This window comes from Muntiacus reevesi, chromosome 4, assembly GCF_963930625.1.
Source record: "Muntiacus reevesi chromosome 4, mMunRee1.1, whole genome shotgun sequence".
NCBI lineage: Eukaryota > Metazoa > Chordata > Mammalia > Artiodactyla > Cervidae > Muntiacus > Muntiacus reevesi.
In genome coordinates, this window is record NC_089252.1 from 1,417,403 (window position 1) to 1,432,797 (window position 15,395).

Sequence of the window (15,395 nt, forward strand, 5' to 3'; positions counted from 1 at the left end):
TCTCTTGTGCCCCTAACTAGATTTTTGAGCATCTCTGAAGTATCCAGCATTGGTCTCCTTCCATAGGCTACAGAGGCTTCGATGTTCAACAGTCTGAAGTGGGTCCCACAGACCGGATGGGCTTTCCACCTCATCTCTTATACCAGCCGAGCTTGGAGCTGTCAGAGCAACTGGCCTCTGTGTGTCTGCTAGGCCCGTGGCCCTGGCTCCAGCATCAGCGGCATGGGAGACCCTCAGGGATCAACCCTCCACTGCTTCTTCAGCCTAGATCCTGCCACTCCCCCAAAACGCACAGCCAGCCACACTGAGCCACTTCAGTCCAGGCCGCCGACCCGGAACACTGGGGTCTCCCTCCACACAGGGCTGGCTCCCCTCAGTCGGGCATCCCTCACAAGCCAAAGGGTCGGTTTTCAGTGCTCCCCAACCCCCTATGAACATGAAGGCTATCAAAGTCAAACGAGTTTCACACCGTCTGTTATGCGTCTGCCACGTGGACAGAGGGCGACGGCTCCTGGAGGGAGACACGCCTGCACCTGCGTCCTAACTGCTCCACGTGAAGCCCCACACGGGGCGGGTCTGCAGGGGAGCAAGGGCAGCGCCGCAGTGCTGGGCATTTTGGAGAGAAGTGACCCACTGAGTGGCCACGGAGCGCTTACACTGCATTTACTAGTAAGAAACACAACCTACACATAAACGGTAAACAGAAAGCAACAAGTTTATATCAACAGTAACAGCAGCAACTAGGTGGACCAGCACACAACAACCAGAACTAACAGAGTTCAGATCAGACAACAGGCAGAAGCAGGCTGGACCAGCAAGGGGAGAAACTAGCCTTCCTGGATGTTAGAAGGACGACCAAGCACTCACATTTTAGCCTGAAAGCTAACAGTATAGCACTAAGAAAATAATGGGCTTCCCTGGTGGCTCAGTGGTAAAGAAACCCCCTGTCGACACAGGAGATGCAGGATATGTGGGTTCCATCCCTGGCTCAGGAAGATCCCCTGGAGGATCCTGCATGGCAACCCACTCCAGTATTCTTGCCTGGAGAATCCCATGGACAGAGGAGCCTGGCGGGTTACAGACCATGGGGTTGCAAGGAGTCAGACACAACTGAGCATGTATACACAACAAACTGACACAATATTTTTATACTTCTTGAACTAATTATAGTCATTCCAGGGGAAAATACTTAAACTACCCTTCAGCCACTTTTAAATCTTACACTTGAAATCTCTCCTGACGTTACTCTTTGTAGAGGATGTGGACCATGAGCGTCCTGTTTTCTGTCCTTAACGCACTAACTCAGCATTAAGAGAACGTGCAGTCACAACCTAGCATGCTACACACTCTTACTAGGACTGAACACGTGAACTAAATGAAATTGTGCAAATGATGTGATACTTTAAAAGAATCTACTTTTGTTTTACTTAATTAGCAACCATAAATTACCCTTAAAATTGTTAGGATCTTCATCCAGAAAGCCAAAGCTGAGAGTGTTATCTCAAGAGAGGACTGAGTACTAACTAAAGGAAGCAAGGAGACTTTCAGTCCGACTCCCTTCTGCTATCTACAGCACATTCCTTGGGAACCGAGCTCACTGCTCACCAGGCCAAGCGCACACACCCACCCTCCCGAAATGAGGCACTGCAGTATCACAACGTTCATCTCAAGTACAGGGCGAAGGCAGCAACTCAGACTGAAGTTAAACCTTGGAAGCAGTCATTTTTTATATCGTTTGGAATTAAAAACATATTAAATTGATCCATTATGAAAATTCTGTTCTCTATATTGTGTGTTTCAGACCATGTCTATATCTTAAGGCTATGAAACAATTTTTGTAATTGTAATAAAAAAACAAATTATTGACTTTAACTTAAATTGTTGCTCAAATGACTAAATATTAATCCAGAACAAAACAAATCCTTTTCTGAAGTGTATGGTACACCAGTTGCTCATTTCCACAGGTTAATGAACTGTAGGTAGCGATGTTACAGCTGTCATTTTTCCCGTGTCTCATTTTTACGCCTTTATTCGCGGCCCTGGGAGGGTTTCCATGCCGCACATAACGTGGCATCAGCTGTCAGCAATACTGCAGCAGCGAAGAGGCCTCCTCCTTTACACCATCACTAACAGGCAAGTGAGCAGAAACCGAGGGGCGACTTTAAGCTAGGAGACACACATCGGAGTTCTAGTCCTAGCTTCCTAAATGTGTCCGTTAACTCTGAAATCATTTCACTTGCAACATATCAAAAAATTATCCTTAATGTCAGCACAGCAAGTGCCATCTAAAGTAGTCATTTATTGTTTACCTACCTGGGCAGTAAGTGCATTTTCGAAGTTCTAGGAACAAACATTTTTGTTGTGCCACTGCATAAAACACACAAAGACTGTGTGTTAAAGGACTTTGAGAATTTTCAATCTGAGACCCTGCTTTGTGAAAGATCCCCAGTGTTCTCCTTACTCACTGCAAGTGATAAATCCTTCCTTTTCCCCCACCAAAAAAAAAAAAAGAATTTTAAATCCTTTTAGAGTGCTAGGTGCAATCTTTTCATAAATTCATAACTTTTAATGTAAATGATTCCTCTGCTTTATCTGTTTTGAAAGAATTCTGTAATTCTTTTTGTAAAGATTTTGTAAACTAAAATTTGTAAACTAAATCAGCTTCAAAAACTAAGAATAATCAAAAAGGATTGCTTAGCTGCAATTCTGTCTGCAACGGGATTTCCCTGGCTTGCTCAGAAATCTCAACATTTCAACGGAAGCAAAAGAGCTGCAGGTGCCCCCCAGTGGTACCTGCTCCTCTGTGGCCCCATCAGCACCTCATTACAGCTGCTTCTCTGGCCTCTCCTGGTCACAGCAGATATTCCCAGCACTCTTTCCTCCTCCAGAAATGAAGTGACTCCACAAACATGCACTGAGTCTTCAGCACGTGGACCCTGGTCTTTCGAGGTCTCACAGCATAAATTCTAATGAGCCCACTCTCCAGTCTACAAAACAAACTAACCCCTCCTCCTTGACTAACCTGAATTAAGACAGCTCATATAGTACCCAGCACTGTTAACTAACAGGATGCAGCTAGTCAGAAGAAGTGAAGCACCCAACAAACTGTGAGCACCCGCCTCGGACCAAATTCCTTTTGTATCTCCTCTCCCTTTAATGCTCTCAACACAGCAGCATCACAATGCAGAAGAGAACCTGGTAGGTAGGGGCACGCCGGGAGGAGGGGGGCACGCTGGGAGGGACAGACCTGGAAGAACACTGTCGAGGCTGCCCCATAAAGAGGTCTTCCCAAGATGTCGCCACCAGACCAAAATTTAAAGTATTAATAAGCAAGTATTTCAACTAGTATTTTTTACTGAAGCTCTCTACAGAAGGTGCTGTTCACTGGTGGAGGGGACTAATTAACTGTCACTAGTACATTTTGGGCTCATTATCCTATTGTCTCTTGAAAATATTACTAAGCGATACACTGGCACACCAATTACAATTTACATTGTAATTAATTTATTCTACTGATAAGTTAACATTTATTACATTGTGGTAACTTATCTCATAGAAGTTTTATATTCTAATTGGGTTCAAATAATAGGGTTCAAAAAATTTCCTTCTGACTTCAACGCCTCAAAAAAATATTTGATTTTGATGGTATTAAGCGGTTTAAGAAAAAGCCACACTGAGCAAAGTCAGTCAGAGAAGACAAATATATTATATTGCTTATATGTAGAATCTAAAAAAATGGTACGAATGAACTTATTTACAAAACAGAAACAGAGTCACAGGTGTAGAAAACAAACATGGCTACCAAGGGGGCAGTCAGGGCAGGGATAAATCGGGACCGACACACACACGCTACTACATATAAAATGGATGACTGAACAGGGCCTACAGTGCACAGGGAACCCTCTCAATACCGCATGGCGCCTGCGTGGGACGAGACTCTGAAAGCGTGGTGTGTGTGTGTCTGTACATGACGGAGCCAGGCTGCTGCACAGCAGGGACTAACGACACTTTCAACCAACTCAGCTTCAATAAAATTAAAAAAAACAAACATAAAAAATCCCAAGCCTTTCAAAAATGTTTGATGTGAATACCTGTCCCTCAAAAAGAAATCTTAGGCAGTGAGCAGCTTATTACAGTGGGAAAAGTCAAACTCACATGATGTATTTTAAAGTTTTGTAAAAGGAAATTATTAGATGACAATGCTAATTACACAGGGGAAAAGAAAGCTATTTAATTTCATGTTAAATGTATCATGTACATGCTCAGTTAATGTGGTTGTAAAAATGAAAGTTGAGTACAGTTGCTACTCTAACGTCAACATACCAGAGTTTCTTTTAAAAATGATATCCAGAATACATTTTTAGGCGTGTGAAAAGACAATTAAGTTGAAACCAGATGTTTCAATACACTAAGGAATACACTTATTTTTAAATTATCGGTTAGAAAACAGAACTATGGAGGGAAAACCATGACCCACTGCCAAGTACTGTGACCATCCAGTACACGGGTGGGCACCACACAAGAGGCTGGGATGGCAGAGGTACCAGGACGAGGTGGCACGGAGCCCGGGGCTGTCTCCGGAGCAGGCACCAGACCAGCATCGCCAGGGCCCAGGGGTGGCAGCGGGCCGGGCGCTCCCGCACACGCAGCCAGAGGGCACGGTGAGGGGCTGGGCTGGAACTCGGTTTCCATGCCCCTGCTGGGGTCCTCACCCACAAGAGACCCAAGGACAGACACCCCACACACCCTGCCGGGGCGTAGCCATGTCTTCCCCTGGCTAGCTTTTCTCTCAAGAAGCAGGAAGCACAGTGGGGATCGAAGGGTCCTGCCCATCCCCCCTGCCTTCCCACACAGCAAGCAAACCAAGTGACTTCCCTTCTCTTCCAGTTGACCCCTGGCTTTGAATCCTCTCCAACCACATCTGCTTCTGAACCCACACTGCTCATGACCTGTTTCTCTTCACGGTGACCACGAAGGGACCCCCTCTGCATAACAACCTAGGCTGCTACACCCTAGGCACCCACCACGGTCCTGGGGCTGCCAGCTCTCCTGGGAAGGTGAAATGTACTGTGAGGATCTGAAAACAACAGGAAAACCTCATCTTCCTCTGCTGTCTTCGTTCATGACACAGTCATCCATCCATTCTGGTTCCATCCAGAAGGTTTCCAAGTTGCTCATTTTCCATCTCACTACAACTTTCAGACCGTTATTTCTCACCCACACTGAAAGGCCTTCATCAGAAATGCTCTTGGGAGTAAGTTTTGTGAGCTTATATAAATTAAGATGGAAATGTCATGATAAAGCAATCATCACAAGTTCCACTTATTTCTGACAGTTTTCATGGCCCCAGGACAAGGAATCAAGGATTTCGAAATACAAAGGCACTTATGAAAACACTTATTTGCTTCTTAAATAAATTGTACTTCTCTGTTAAGAAACTGACTATAGGGAGTTTAGTTCAGAAATGATGTTGTTGTTGTTCAGTCACTCAGTTATGTCTGACTCTTTGCGACCGCACGGACTGCAGCACGCCAGGCTTCCCTGTCTTTCCATACTTCCCGGAGATTGCTCAAACTCATGTCCATTGAGTCGATAATGCCATCCAACCATCTCACCCTCTGTCAAACCCTTTTCCTCCTGCCCTCAATCTTTCCCAGCATCAAGGTCTTGACATACTATCAATTAGTGCTTACTTTATACACAACAAATGACGAATAAGGCCTCATTCAGAAATTTATGTAAAAACTTAAGTCTTTTTAGTGGTACAAATTATTTACTTTAAATAACAAATATGCTGTTTCCTATTTAGAACACCTGCCTTACAATCAAATTCATATTTTAAAGGAAGTAGGGCCTGAATCCAAGTTTTCCGGTTGAGATGTTGGCTGTACACTCTGAGACTCATGTCTCAGAGGTTATCATTAGGACTGCTTCTTCATTCAGCGTCTTGCCTCTGTATTGCTTTCCTGAAATTATAAGTTTATTTATATTCACACTGCTGATGAAGAAACACAACTTTTAATTGTGAGCAGCTGTAATATCCGAGTGTGCGGCTGAGCAAGTGCAGCGAGGCGGTGTGTGCTGTCACAGCTCCGAGGGCCACACAAGGTCTTGTCTACGTGCCACTGAATTACTTTATTGGAGGTTTGTTTCTCGAGTTAATCTCCTCCTGATGAGGCTTTGAAACACTATGATTTGTTAATATTAATAACAGTTATCCAAAAAAAGCACTCCCGAAGCCTCTCTATCTCTGTGGATTGACTGTAATACCATATTCCACAACATGTAGCTCTTTTGTGAACCACAAGATCTCATTTTTAAACAAGTATTTAAAGCCAAAAATATTTTATTACTCAAGAAGGCAACTATTAAAACAAGGGGTGCGGTGATTGTATACAACCACAAGAAGAGTGTAAAATTTTAATATGAAACACAACTTTTAAAATATTAATAAACTGCCCTTTTAAAAATAAAAGAGCTAGTCTCAAAACAGTCTTTGATATTTCAACTTGCAAAGTACATCTTGGCTGATTCTATTTGGGCTCTATTATGTGAAATGCCTTTACAACCACTCAGATAAAAGAAGAGGCTCTAATTCACATAATGGCACATATCACCTGTCTGTCAATGAGACGTTTGAAAGCATCTTTTTATTAGAAACACAAATCAATATGCCCATGGGATTATAATAACTGCTGGAAGCAATCTGTATTATCATTTCATCCTTGCTGTTCTTGCTCTGAGCAACTTATTATTATGAATGGCGTGAAAATGGCAACCTGTCACAATTGATTTTTCTTAACCTCCTGCAAGAATTTTTCCCTCTTAAATGTAATCAAGTATCATCTTATTAAATATATCTCAAGCTAGGTTTTATAAAGCAGTCCATTACTCTAATTGTATTCCTTATAATTTAAAATTTCATCAAATATTACTGTAAAAGTAACTGCTTCATAATATAAACTTTTGATTTGTTCAAAGTTTTTAAACAGAATTTTTGAATTTTGTGTGGACCCCAATCCCTGCTTCTCATCTGCCTCAATGAGCACTACAAGGGGAACATTCTGATTCTGAGAAGGAGCTCTAAGAGTATCTTTTTTAGAACTTTCCTCCACTCTAATTACATATTAGGATTTATTCTTAATCCCCACGTCTGAATAAAACATGCTGCATTTTAAGCAGTATTTTAATAAGCTCCTGCAATAAGGATAAAACAGTATTTCTGATTGTAAAATTATCAAGTTGGATTTACAGAACCAATTTCAAGGCCATTCTACAAGGATGAATTTAAGCAGGATGTCTGCAAGTCATGGAATTCAGTTACAGCTGATAAATCTACGCAGGATCCTCATTTACCGACTGTGGTGTCCACTCAGGGGCAGTGGCTCTCCGTCTCTGGTGTGTGTTAGAGACCCCAGAGGTTTGGACTGGGGAAGTCTGCGGGTCGGGGGGACTTCAGTCAGATCAGTGCCTGGATGGGAAACTGATATCACCAACCCAGGGCCACTTAACCTAGGGGTGCGGGTCAGCGGCCAGAGTAAGGCAGGAGGCTGAGCCCCAGAAGGCGCCAGGCTCCCTGCTGTATAAAAGGACATCCTTGGGATAAAACCCCATGACATCTGCTGCCACAGAGCGATGGACCTGGTGGGCCCCTGTGTGTAACCTAGTTCAGGTCCATGGGTGACTGCACTCCTCTCCTCCTCTGCTGTCTGAAGTTGTCTTTAAAAAGCAGCTGGAGGACAAAACGGACACAATGAAGACAAAAAGGAGAGTGGCACCCACAAGGCTTTGGATGCTAGTTGAGTACCTAACTTTTAAAGTATATTTTATGAAGTAACCAGTACTTGACGGTCAAATGATCTAACACGCATCTAGGAGGATATTTTACACAGCACACAGGGTGGTCCACAAGAAGCCCAGCCTCAAAGGGGAAGTGATCCTCACATTCTGAGGGCTACAGAGAGTGCCTGGGGGTACTGCCAGAAGGCTCAGGGCTCCCCAAAGATGGACACCTATGCCGTGCGCAGAAGCCTGAGAAGGAGGGCCTTGTGAGTGGGCGTGGGTACTGAGTGATGATGTACAGTGTCGTAACCCACAGGGTGGCGGGGCACTGACCTCTCTGCCTGCTGGGGTCGGTGGGCAGCTACCGTCTCTGATGCGGGAAGCTGTCACCCCTCTATTCCTCAGGTGCTCCCACCTGACAACCTATAACTGTGGACCAGACCATTCTCCACTTCTGCTCTGGGGCTCTTGACCATCAGCCTGAGAAGACCACATACTTGCTAGTAGCTCCACCAGAACTCTAAGATGCAGCTGGGTCTCAATAATTTAGGGGCCTGAATGGCTGAGCTATAATCTTCTCAATGCTTTTAGGAACTGTCTCAAACTCTTATCCTGTTCTGCATCAATTTCACTACATCAATTATCATCACTAACTTTCCCCTAACAGTGCTTTAACTGTAGTGGTTTTCATCCTAGGAACTCAGAGCAGTTAAAAATTTACATGACCCTTCTCCATTCATGATAATGGAGGTAGGAAACAAATGAAATATGGAGTAATGGGGGGGGGGGGTAAGAGCGGGGAGATACTGGGTGATTAGTTGATGACTGTGAATCTTTGATTATTATTTTTTTACTGAGGTACAGCTGATTTACAGTGCTATGTTAGACTAGATCTTCAGCATGGTGATTGAGTTATACATCTAAATATGTAGTCTTTTTCGGGTTCTTACAAAGTAAGGTTCTTACACAATACTGAATGGAGTTCCCTGTATACGGTAGGTCCCTGTTGGTGACATATAGTGGTGTGTGTATGTTAATGCCAACCTCCTCTTTTATCCCTCACCCCCCTCATTCCCCTTTTGTAACCGTAACTTTGTTTTCTGTGCCTGTGAGTGTAAATATTTTTTACAAAATCAAAGAAGCCAGGCCATATTTTAGGTGGTAATTGTTCTCCATATTACAGTATATAATTTCTTATTTAGAAATCCTGTGTTTGTATATTTAAATTACTAATCACATGCATACAAAACTTATTCTTCCAAAACGTATTTTTCCTCTGTATAAACTAAGACTCTCTCTTCTTTTATTGGAAGCATTAATAGTTCTGTGATATTTTCTCACCAGAAACAAAATCAACACAATCTTTTCCCCAGGGAGGCACTGCTCAGTTTTCACCCCCACGGCTCCTCTGGTGCCTTGGGCCCTGCCTAGAAGCCTGCCCAGTCTTCCCTGCTCATCTCGGCCTAGCGTCCCGTGTCAGGGTGCTCCCAGCCACCCCGCACCCGGACAGGTCTGTACAGGATGCTCACTCCCCGCTCCTTCACCTGCTGGCCCTTCAGCTTCTCATCCCCAGGGCGTCCAGAGCACTGACCTGCTGCGGCCCGCCTAAGCTCCAGAAACGCCTTCCTCTCCTCTCCTCTGCCTCAGCCCTTCACGACTGGCACCTGCAGGCTCTGTGAGGTTCCTTACTTCTGTTTCCAGCTCTGTGTGAAAGGCCTGGAAGCTCGCTGGAACCACACTGCGGGTGGGCAGCAGTGCGTGTCATTAAACATCCCCAATTCTCCCTCTCCCGAGGCTGGGGCAGGCCGTAGGGCCCCTGGTCACTCCAGTGCTCTGGCCAAGGGAACACGGCTGCACTGCTGACCGGCCAGACAGGAGGGAGTGTGCAACCTGCCATGCCAGCTTCTTATCTCCATGGTTTTCAAGTTGTGTTTCCAGGACAGGCCCATGAGGGCCGCGCTAAGCAGAGTGCCTGCCCACGCATCAGACGTGTACACGAGCAGTGAGGAAACGTCTGGTGTGTGCCCTTCCACCTGACACTCCATCCCTCAATGTCCCCACTCACTCATAGGGCAGCTCTCAGAGTGGGTGGTTAGGAAAAGTGTGGCTTCCCTCAAGAAGTCTGATGTAAGTCAAAGTGTTTTAAAGGTTAGTTTTTGTTTTCACTAGGTTTCTGTGAAATCCAGAAGTGTGCTGGTTTAGGAAGCTACTGAGATGTAGTTTGCAAATAATAATGTCTTACAAACACTGAACATTTCTTTCTTCCCTTCTCTGTTTAAGATCTAAACACTACACATTATTTTCATTCAACACACATCAACTCACCCTAAATAAATCACATCAGCTAATTTTTGCCCACTATAGCATGCTTGTAACATTTTCCTGAATTTTATTCTTATAAATCTAGCATTTAACACTTAGAAAGATTTAATGACCTATGCACGTTGACAGATTTTATTTCTCTCCTAAGATGATTCCTTGATTTATAAAACTGTTTCCAGGTCAAGCTGGTGCTCCACCACCCAGAGTGTCTTTCGGGAGAAGGAGCCCCGTGCGGACAAGGCAGGTCCCACGCTGCAGCCCGCCAGCTCTGTCTGCTTGGGGCCACTGTGCAGGCTCCTGACACCACATGCACAGCCTGTGAGCAGCTGGCAACATCACGAGGGCCTCCCACCAGAAGGGCCACAGCAAACGCTAGCCAAGCCCTGGGTAAGGTGTGGCCACAGAAGGGACACGTCTGCTCCCCGTGTAAGGCCAACAAGTGCCCGAGCAAGGGTCCGAGTCCAATCCTGCAGAACCCCCAAGATGCTTTTCCTAACCCCAAGGACACTGAGAAGGCTGTCTAAAACCAGGAGGAAGAGGAGAGGGGAGGACGCAGAGGAGGGGGGAGGGCAGACACGAGGCCTGACGGGGCGGGAGCTGTTGGGGGTGTGTCCTGACTGCCAGCAAGGCTTGGGCACTCATTTCGACTTAACATTTCACCTCACAGAAAGGTAATAAGGAGAGGCAACGTCTACCGAGTGCCCAGAGGCAAAGAGCTGGTCAGGGGCAACACCCAGAGTCTAGCCCAGGCTGGCCAGCCTCCAGGGTCAGAGTTCTTAACTGCATCATAAAGTCAACAAAGGACACTGGCACCCAAGGGATGACCGAGGGCAGACAGTGAGAGTGACAGAGGTGAGCTGCACTGAGGGGTAAGGGAGAATTAGCTGTACTAAAGCGTTTCAAGGCTTTAAAATTAATATTTAAAACTAAATTTATCCTCGAATAGCATAATAAATGTAAAAGCAAAATGATTGAGGAAAACACCCTAGAAATCATACATGCATTATTAGACATCCTAGCTTCGCCTACTGAAGAAAAGAAAAACACGATACTACCTGGAAAACACACATAACTATGTATGTGATGCTAACTCTTGTCATTAGTATAATAATTTATTTTTAAATAATTTAATTCTATTGCAGAACTACTGACAGATATATCTGATTTGCTCAAATTAAGGCAAAGTTTATAAAACTTGGTTTATATAAATCGACAGATTTATTTCTCCCCATTATTAAAATCAGAATTTCTACTAAAACAACAGTAGCACAACCTTTGACTTTTGTAAACATGCGCCAGGCAGACACCTGGAGCCCTAACAGACACAGAGACGTAAGCGCCATCGACCTCACTGGCAACTCCTGCTCTCCATCATCGTCAGTCAGCGGCTCTGCAGACGGCCCATCCATTCAGAGAATCAGGGACGTGTTGCTAGCCTCTGAAGGTTAACTATTTTTTAAAATAGTATTTAGCTGAAAAATGAGACACATCCTGTCCTAAAAGGTATTTCCTCAAAGAATGATTTCATTTCTATCGCTTGGTTATAAAATTTCCTACAGAAGACACGCTCTTCTGTTAATTACTCACAAAGCAGGCACAGCTCCATGAGAGGACTTTTTGTTCTACTCAGATACACAGAAATTGTATTTCAAAGAAAAATGAGTAAAATGCAGTAAGAATGAGCTTCTCATTGAGCAGATATTAACACATATTATGACTTGATACAAAACATTTTACTTGAATAATAACTACTGAGAATTCAAACTAATTTTTTGTTATGATTTAACTTACATACACAATGACTACATAAATAACAATTTTAGGACTATAACAGGAATATAATTTTAGGAATATAATCTAGCAGTCTTTAAAACTAAAATCTAGTTTTCAACATGCTTCTTCTGAAATGGAAATAACTTAAAACTACTTTAACAATACACTATCAACTTAAATACCATAAAAACATTAATACAGATTCATTTAAAAAGTGAACCATCAACATAGAGTGCAAATTATAAACACATTGAGGAGAATTTAAAAGACCCATAATTAATTGTTAAATTATGGGCAAATTATATATACAACAATGAAAATTTAAGAGACATATAAAACTCTTGATTAAGCAAAGAAAAGTAGTTCTGAAAATTCTTCCAGACAAGCTTGCTGTTACACAGAGAATCCATGTCCCAGACCACCAACACAGGAAGCTCTACTCCTATGACATGCATGAAGCTAACACGACCGAGCTGCCTGGAACCGCTTGTCCTCTCCCAGGGAAAGCAGAGGCCGCTCATGAAAGCAGTCAGTGCTCCATCTAACCTACCTTGTTTTTTGGATTTGATGTATTCATGACACTTCTAGTCTCTTTTCCAGTATAGATGACCACACCTATTACAGTACCTGCAAAACACAGAAGTGGCCCTTACAGAGAAACTTGAATGGTAAGCAGAGGTAACACCTCCTAGTAAAATATTTATGTACCATTTGATTCTATACATATTTATCTAATAGCATATTTAATTTTGGTAACTCAATAAAATCTAATCTTAACTTTAAAAACAGACTTTGAAAAACTCAACTGATTTCTCACGCAATGAAAATGCACTAATACTCTCTCTGGTAACAACAGAAAGTGTGACAACGGAAGTTGTTCATTCACTAATGCCTACTAAAATGGTAACTTGAACACTGAAGTTACATTGAGAGAGCCTACGTTAAACTGATCAAACTTGTGACCACAAATGACATGGTACCAGGTGAGCCATTTCCTCTGAACAGGAGTCTGAGAGCATCTTTCCACTGTAAAGATTCAGGACAACCAGGTACAAGAAACTTTGTGGACATTTCAGCACACAGACAATGAAAACAGTAAGAGAAATATTATAAAGACAGTATTTGCTTTGGAATCTGTATGTCTCTTTTACTCACATCTCCTAAAAGTTTGGTTTTCTAATCATACATGTCAGAAAGAAATTGTTAACTTTGTGCTCTATCAAACTTAAGATAAAAGAAAAATAAAATACCCCAAGAATGACCTATAGATTACAAAGGCTCAAATCAGAGGTACTCATTTCTGAAATACCAACTTAAAAACCATGGGGATGTCCCTGGTGGTCCAGGGGTTGAGAATCTGCCATGCAGGGCAGGGCACATGGGTTCGGTCCCTGCTCGGGGAACTAAGATCTCACATGCTGCAAGTCAATCACAGAGCGTGAGTCAAAGTCACGCAGTCGTGTCCAACTCTGCGACCCCACAGATGATACAGTCCATGGAATTCTCCAGGCCAGAATACTGGAGTGGGTAGCCTTTCCCTTCTCCAGGGGATTTCCCCAAAAATGCAAGGAAAATCCCATGGGCTGAAATTAGGCCTGAGGCTATGAGTAATTTATATTCCTAGCTTTTCACCAAATTTGAAGGTGAGAAATATAATTGAGGTGAGAAAGACAGTGTCTATACTACTGACTGAAGTCAACCACTGTACAACTAATCATGTAATTATACAAGCCTCTTCTGTCTCATTACTGTAGCGTGTGGAATCTGCGGCGCTGAGGCAGGACCTGCGGGGCAGACACGGCTGTGGCAATCTCGGGTCCATGGGAGCAGGACAGCTGCTGTCACTCATCCCTCCACGGAACACCAGAAAGGCAGAAGATGCCAGCGTGTCACTCAGCGTGACATCTGCCAAGGTCATGTCTGCCCCTTCTTAGAAGAAGCATGCCTTTGCTCCCTTTTTAACTGAAAGCCCCTGGCAAAGCTGGGAGGCCTGCATTTACTGTGGTCTTGAGCCCTGTGTGACTATGGGCTCCCACTATGCCAACGGCAGACACAGAGAGTGATCAGTGAGACCTGCACGGAGTCTGGGCTCCACCAATGGGCACTTCAGGGGAGGAGCAAGACCACAGGAGGTGAGGGGGAGCCAGCTCGCAACAATGCCCCTCGAGCCCGAAGTCTGAATCATGAGCTGCAGGCTGGTACCTGTTCTCTGCCCCCAGTTCCTGCCTCTAGAACTCCATCCTGCTTTTCTGTCCGTGCTCTCCGGTCCAGTCTCTAGGGTCACCCGAGGGGAAGGGGTTCGCCTGCTATCTGACCTCTGATACTAAACTTTCTCCAGAGCAAGAGCGTTGCAAACTACATGGTACAGGTTCTATTTTTAAATTTCTAAGTGGTCATGAGGGCTAATTTTGTAAAATACCACATCAATAAATTATCGAAACAAAAATTTTTGAGACAATGTATGTCCCAATTTTCTTAACATTAAATTACTTCATTAAATTCTTATATAAGTTTTCAAATATTTACTCTCACTGCCTGTATTGATCACTATCAGTATCAGCCTGGACCCTGTCTGGCCCACATGCCCAGCAGTCCTGCTCTGGGACTCCCCTGGACCCCGTCTGGGCACACACGCCCAGCGGTCCTGCTCTAGGGCTCAGCCTAGACCCCATCTGGCACACACACCCAGCAGTGCTGCTCTGGGACTCCCCCTGAACCCATCTGGGCACACACACCCAGCAGTCCTGCTCTGGGGCTCAGCCTGGACCCTGTTTGGGCACACACGCCCAGCGGTCCTGCTCTGGGGCTCAACCTGGACCGTTTGGGCACACATGCCCAGCGGTCCTGCTCTGGGGCTCAGCCTGGACCCCGTCTGGCACACACACCCAGCAGTCCTACTCTGGGGCTCATCCTGGACCCGTCTGGGCACACACACCCAGCAGTCCTACTCTGGGATTCCCCCTGAACCCATCTGGGCACACACACCCAGTAATCCTGCTCTGGGGCTCAGCTTGGACCCTGTTTGGGCACACACACCCAGTAATCCTGCTCTGGGGCTCAGCTTGGACCCTGTTTGGGCACACACGCCCAGCGGTCTTGCTCTGGGGCTCAGCCTGGACCCTGTTTGGGCACACACGCCCAGCAGTCCTGCTCTGGGGCTCAGCCTGGACCCCGTCTGGCACACACACCCAGCAGTCCTGCTCTGGGGCTCAGCCTGGACCCCGTCTGGCACACACGCCCAGCAGTCCTGCTCTGGGGCTCAGCCTGGACCCCGTCTGGCACACACACCCAGAGATCCTGCTCTGGGGTTCAGCTGGACCCCGTATGGCACACAAGTCCAGTGGTCCTGCTCTTGAGGACTCATTTTTGCTTTCAGGCTCAGCCACTTATGATCGCATGCTCACATCCACCTGTCACTGAAATATGGCGGGTTCCTGGCTCTCTGAACCAACAAGGGGAAGGAACATGGCCCCCTAGGAAGTCCATTTGTCCCTCTCTGGTGCCCTCAGTCCTTGGGT

At 45.0% G+C, this 15,395-nt stretch overlaps 1 protein-coding gene across 1 annotated transcript in view; it reads right to left on the reverse strand.

Moving 5' to 3' along the window:
* The window catches only part of ATP9B (ATPase phospholipid transporting 9B (putative)), a 153,259-nt gene that overhangs the window by 59,882 nt on the left and 77,982 nt on the right, over window positions 1-15,395 (reverse strand). The window contains exon 11 of the mRNA XM_065932271.1: window positions 12,428-12,504. Coding sequence (XP_065788343.1) covers window positions 12,428-12,504 — 77 coding nt within the window. The remainder of the gene's footprint in view (window positions 1-12,427; window positions 12,505-15,395) is intronic.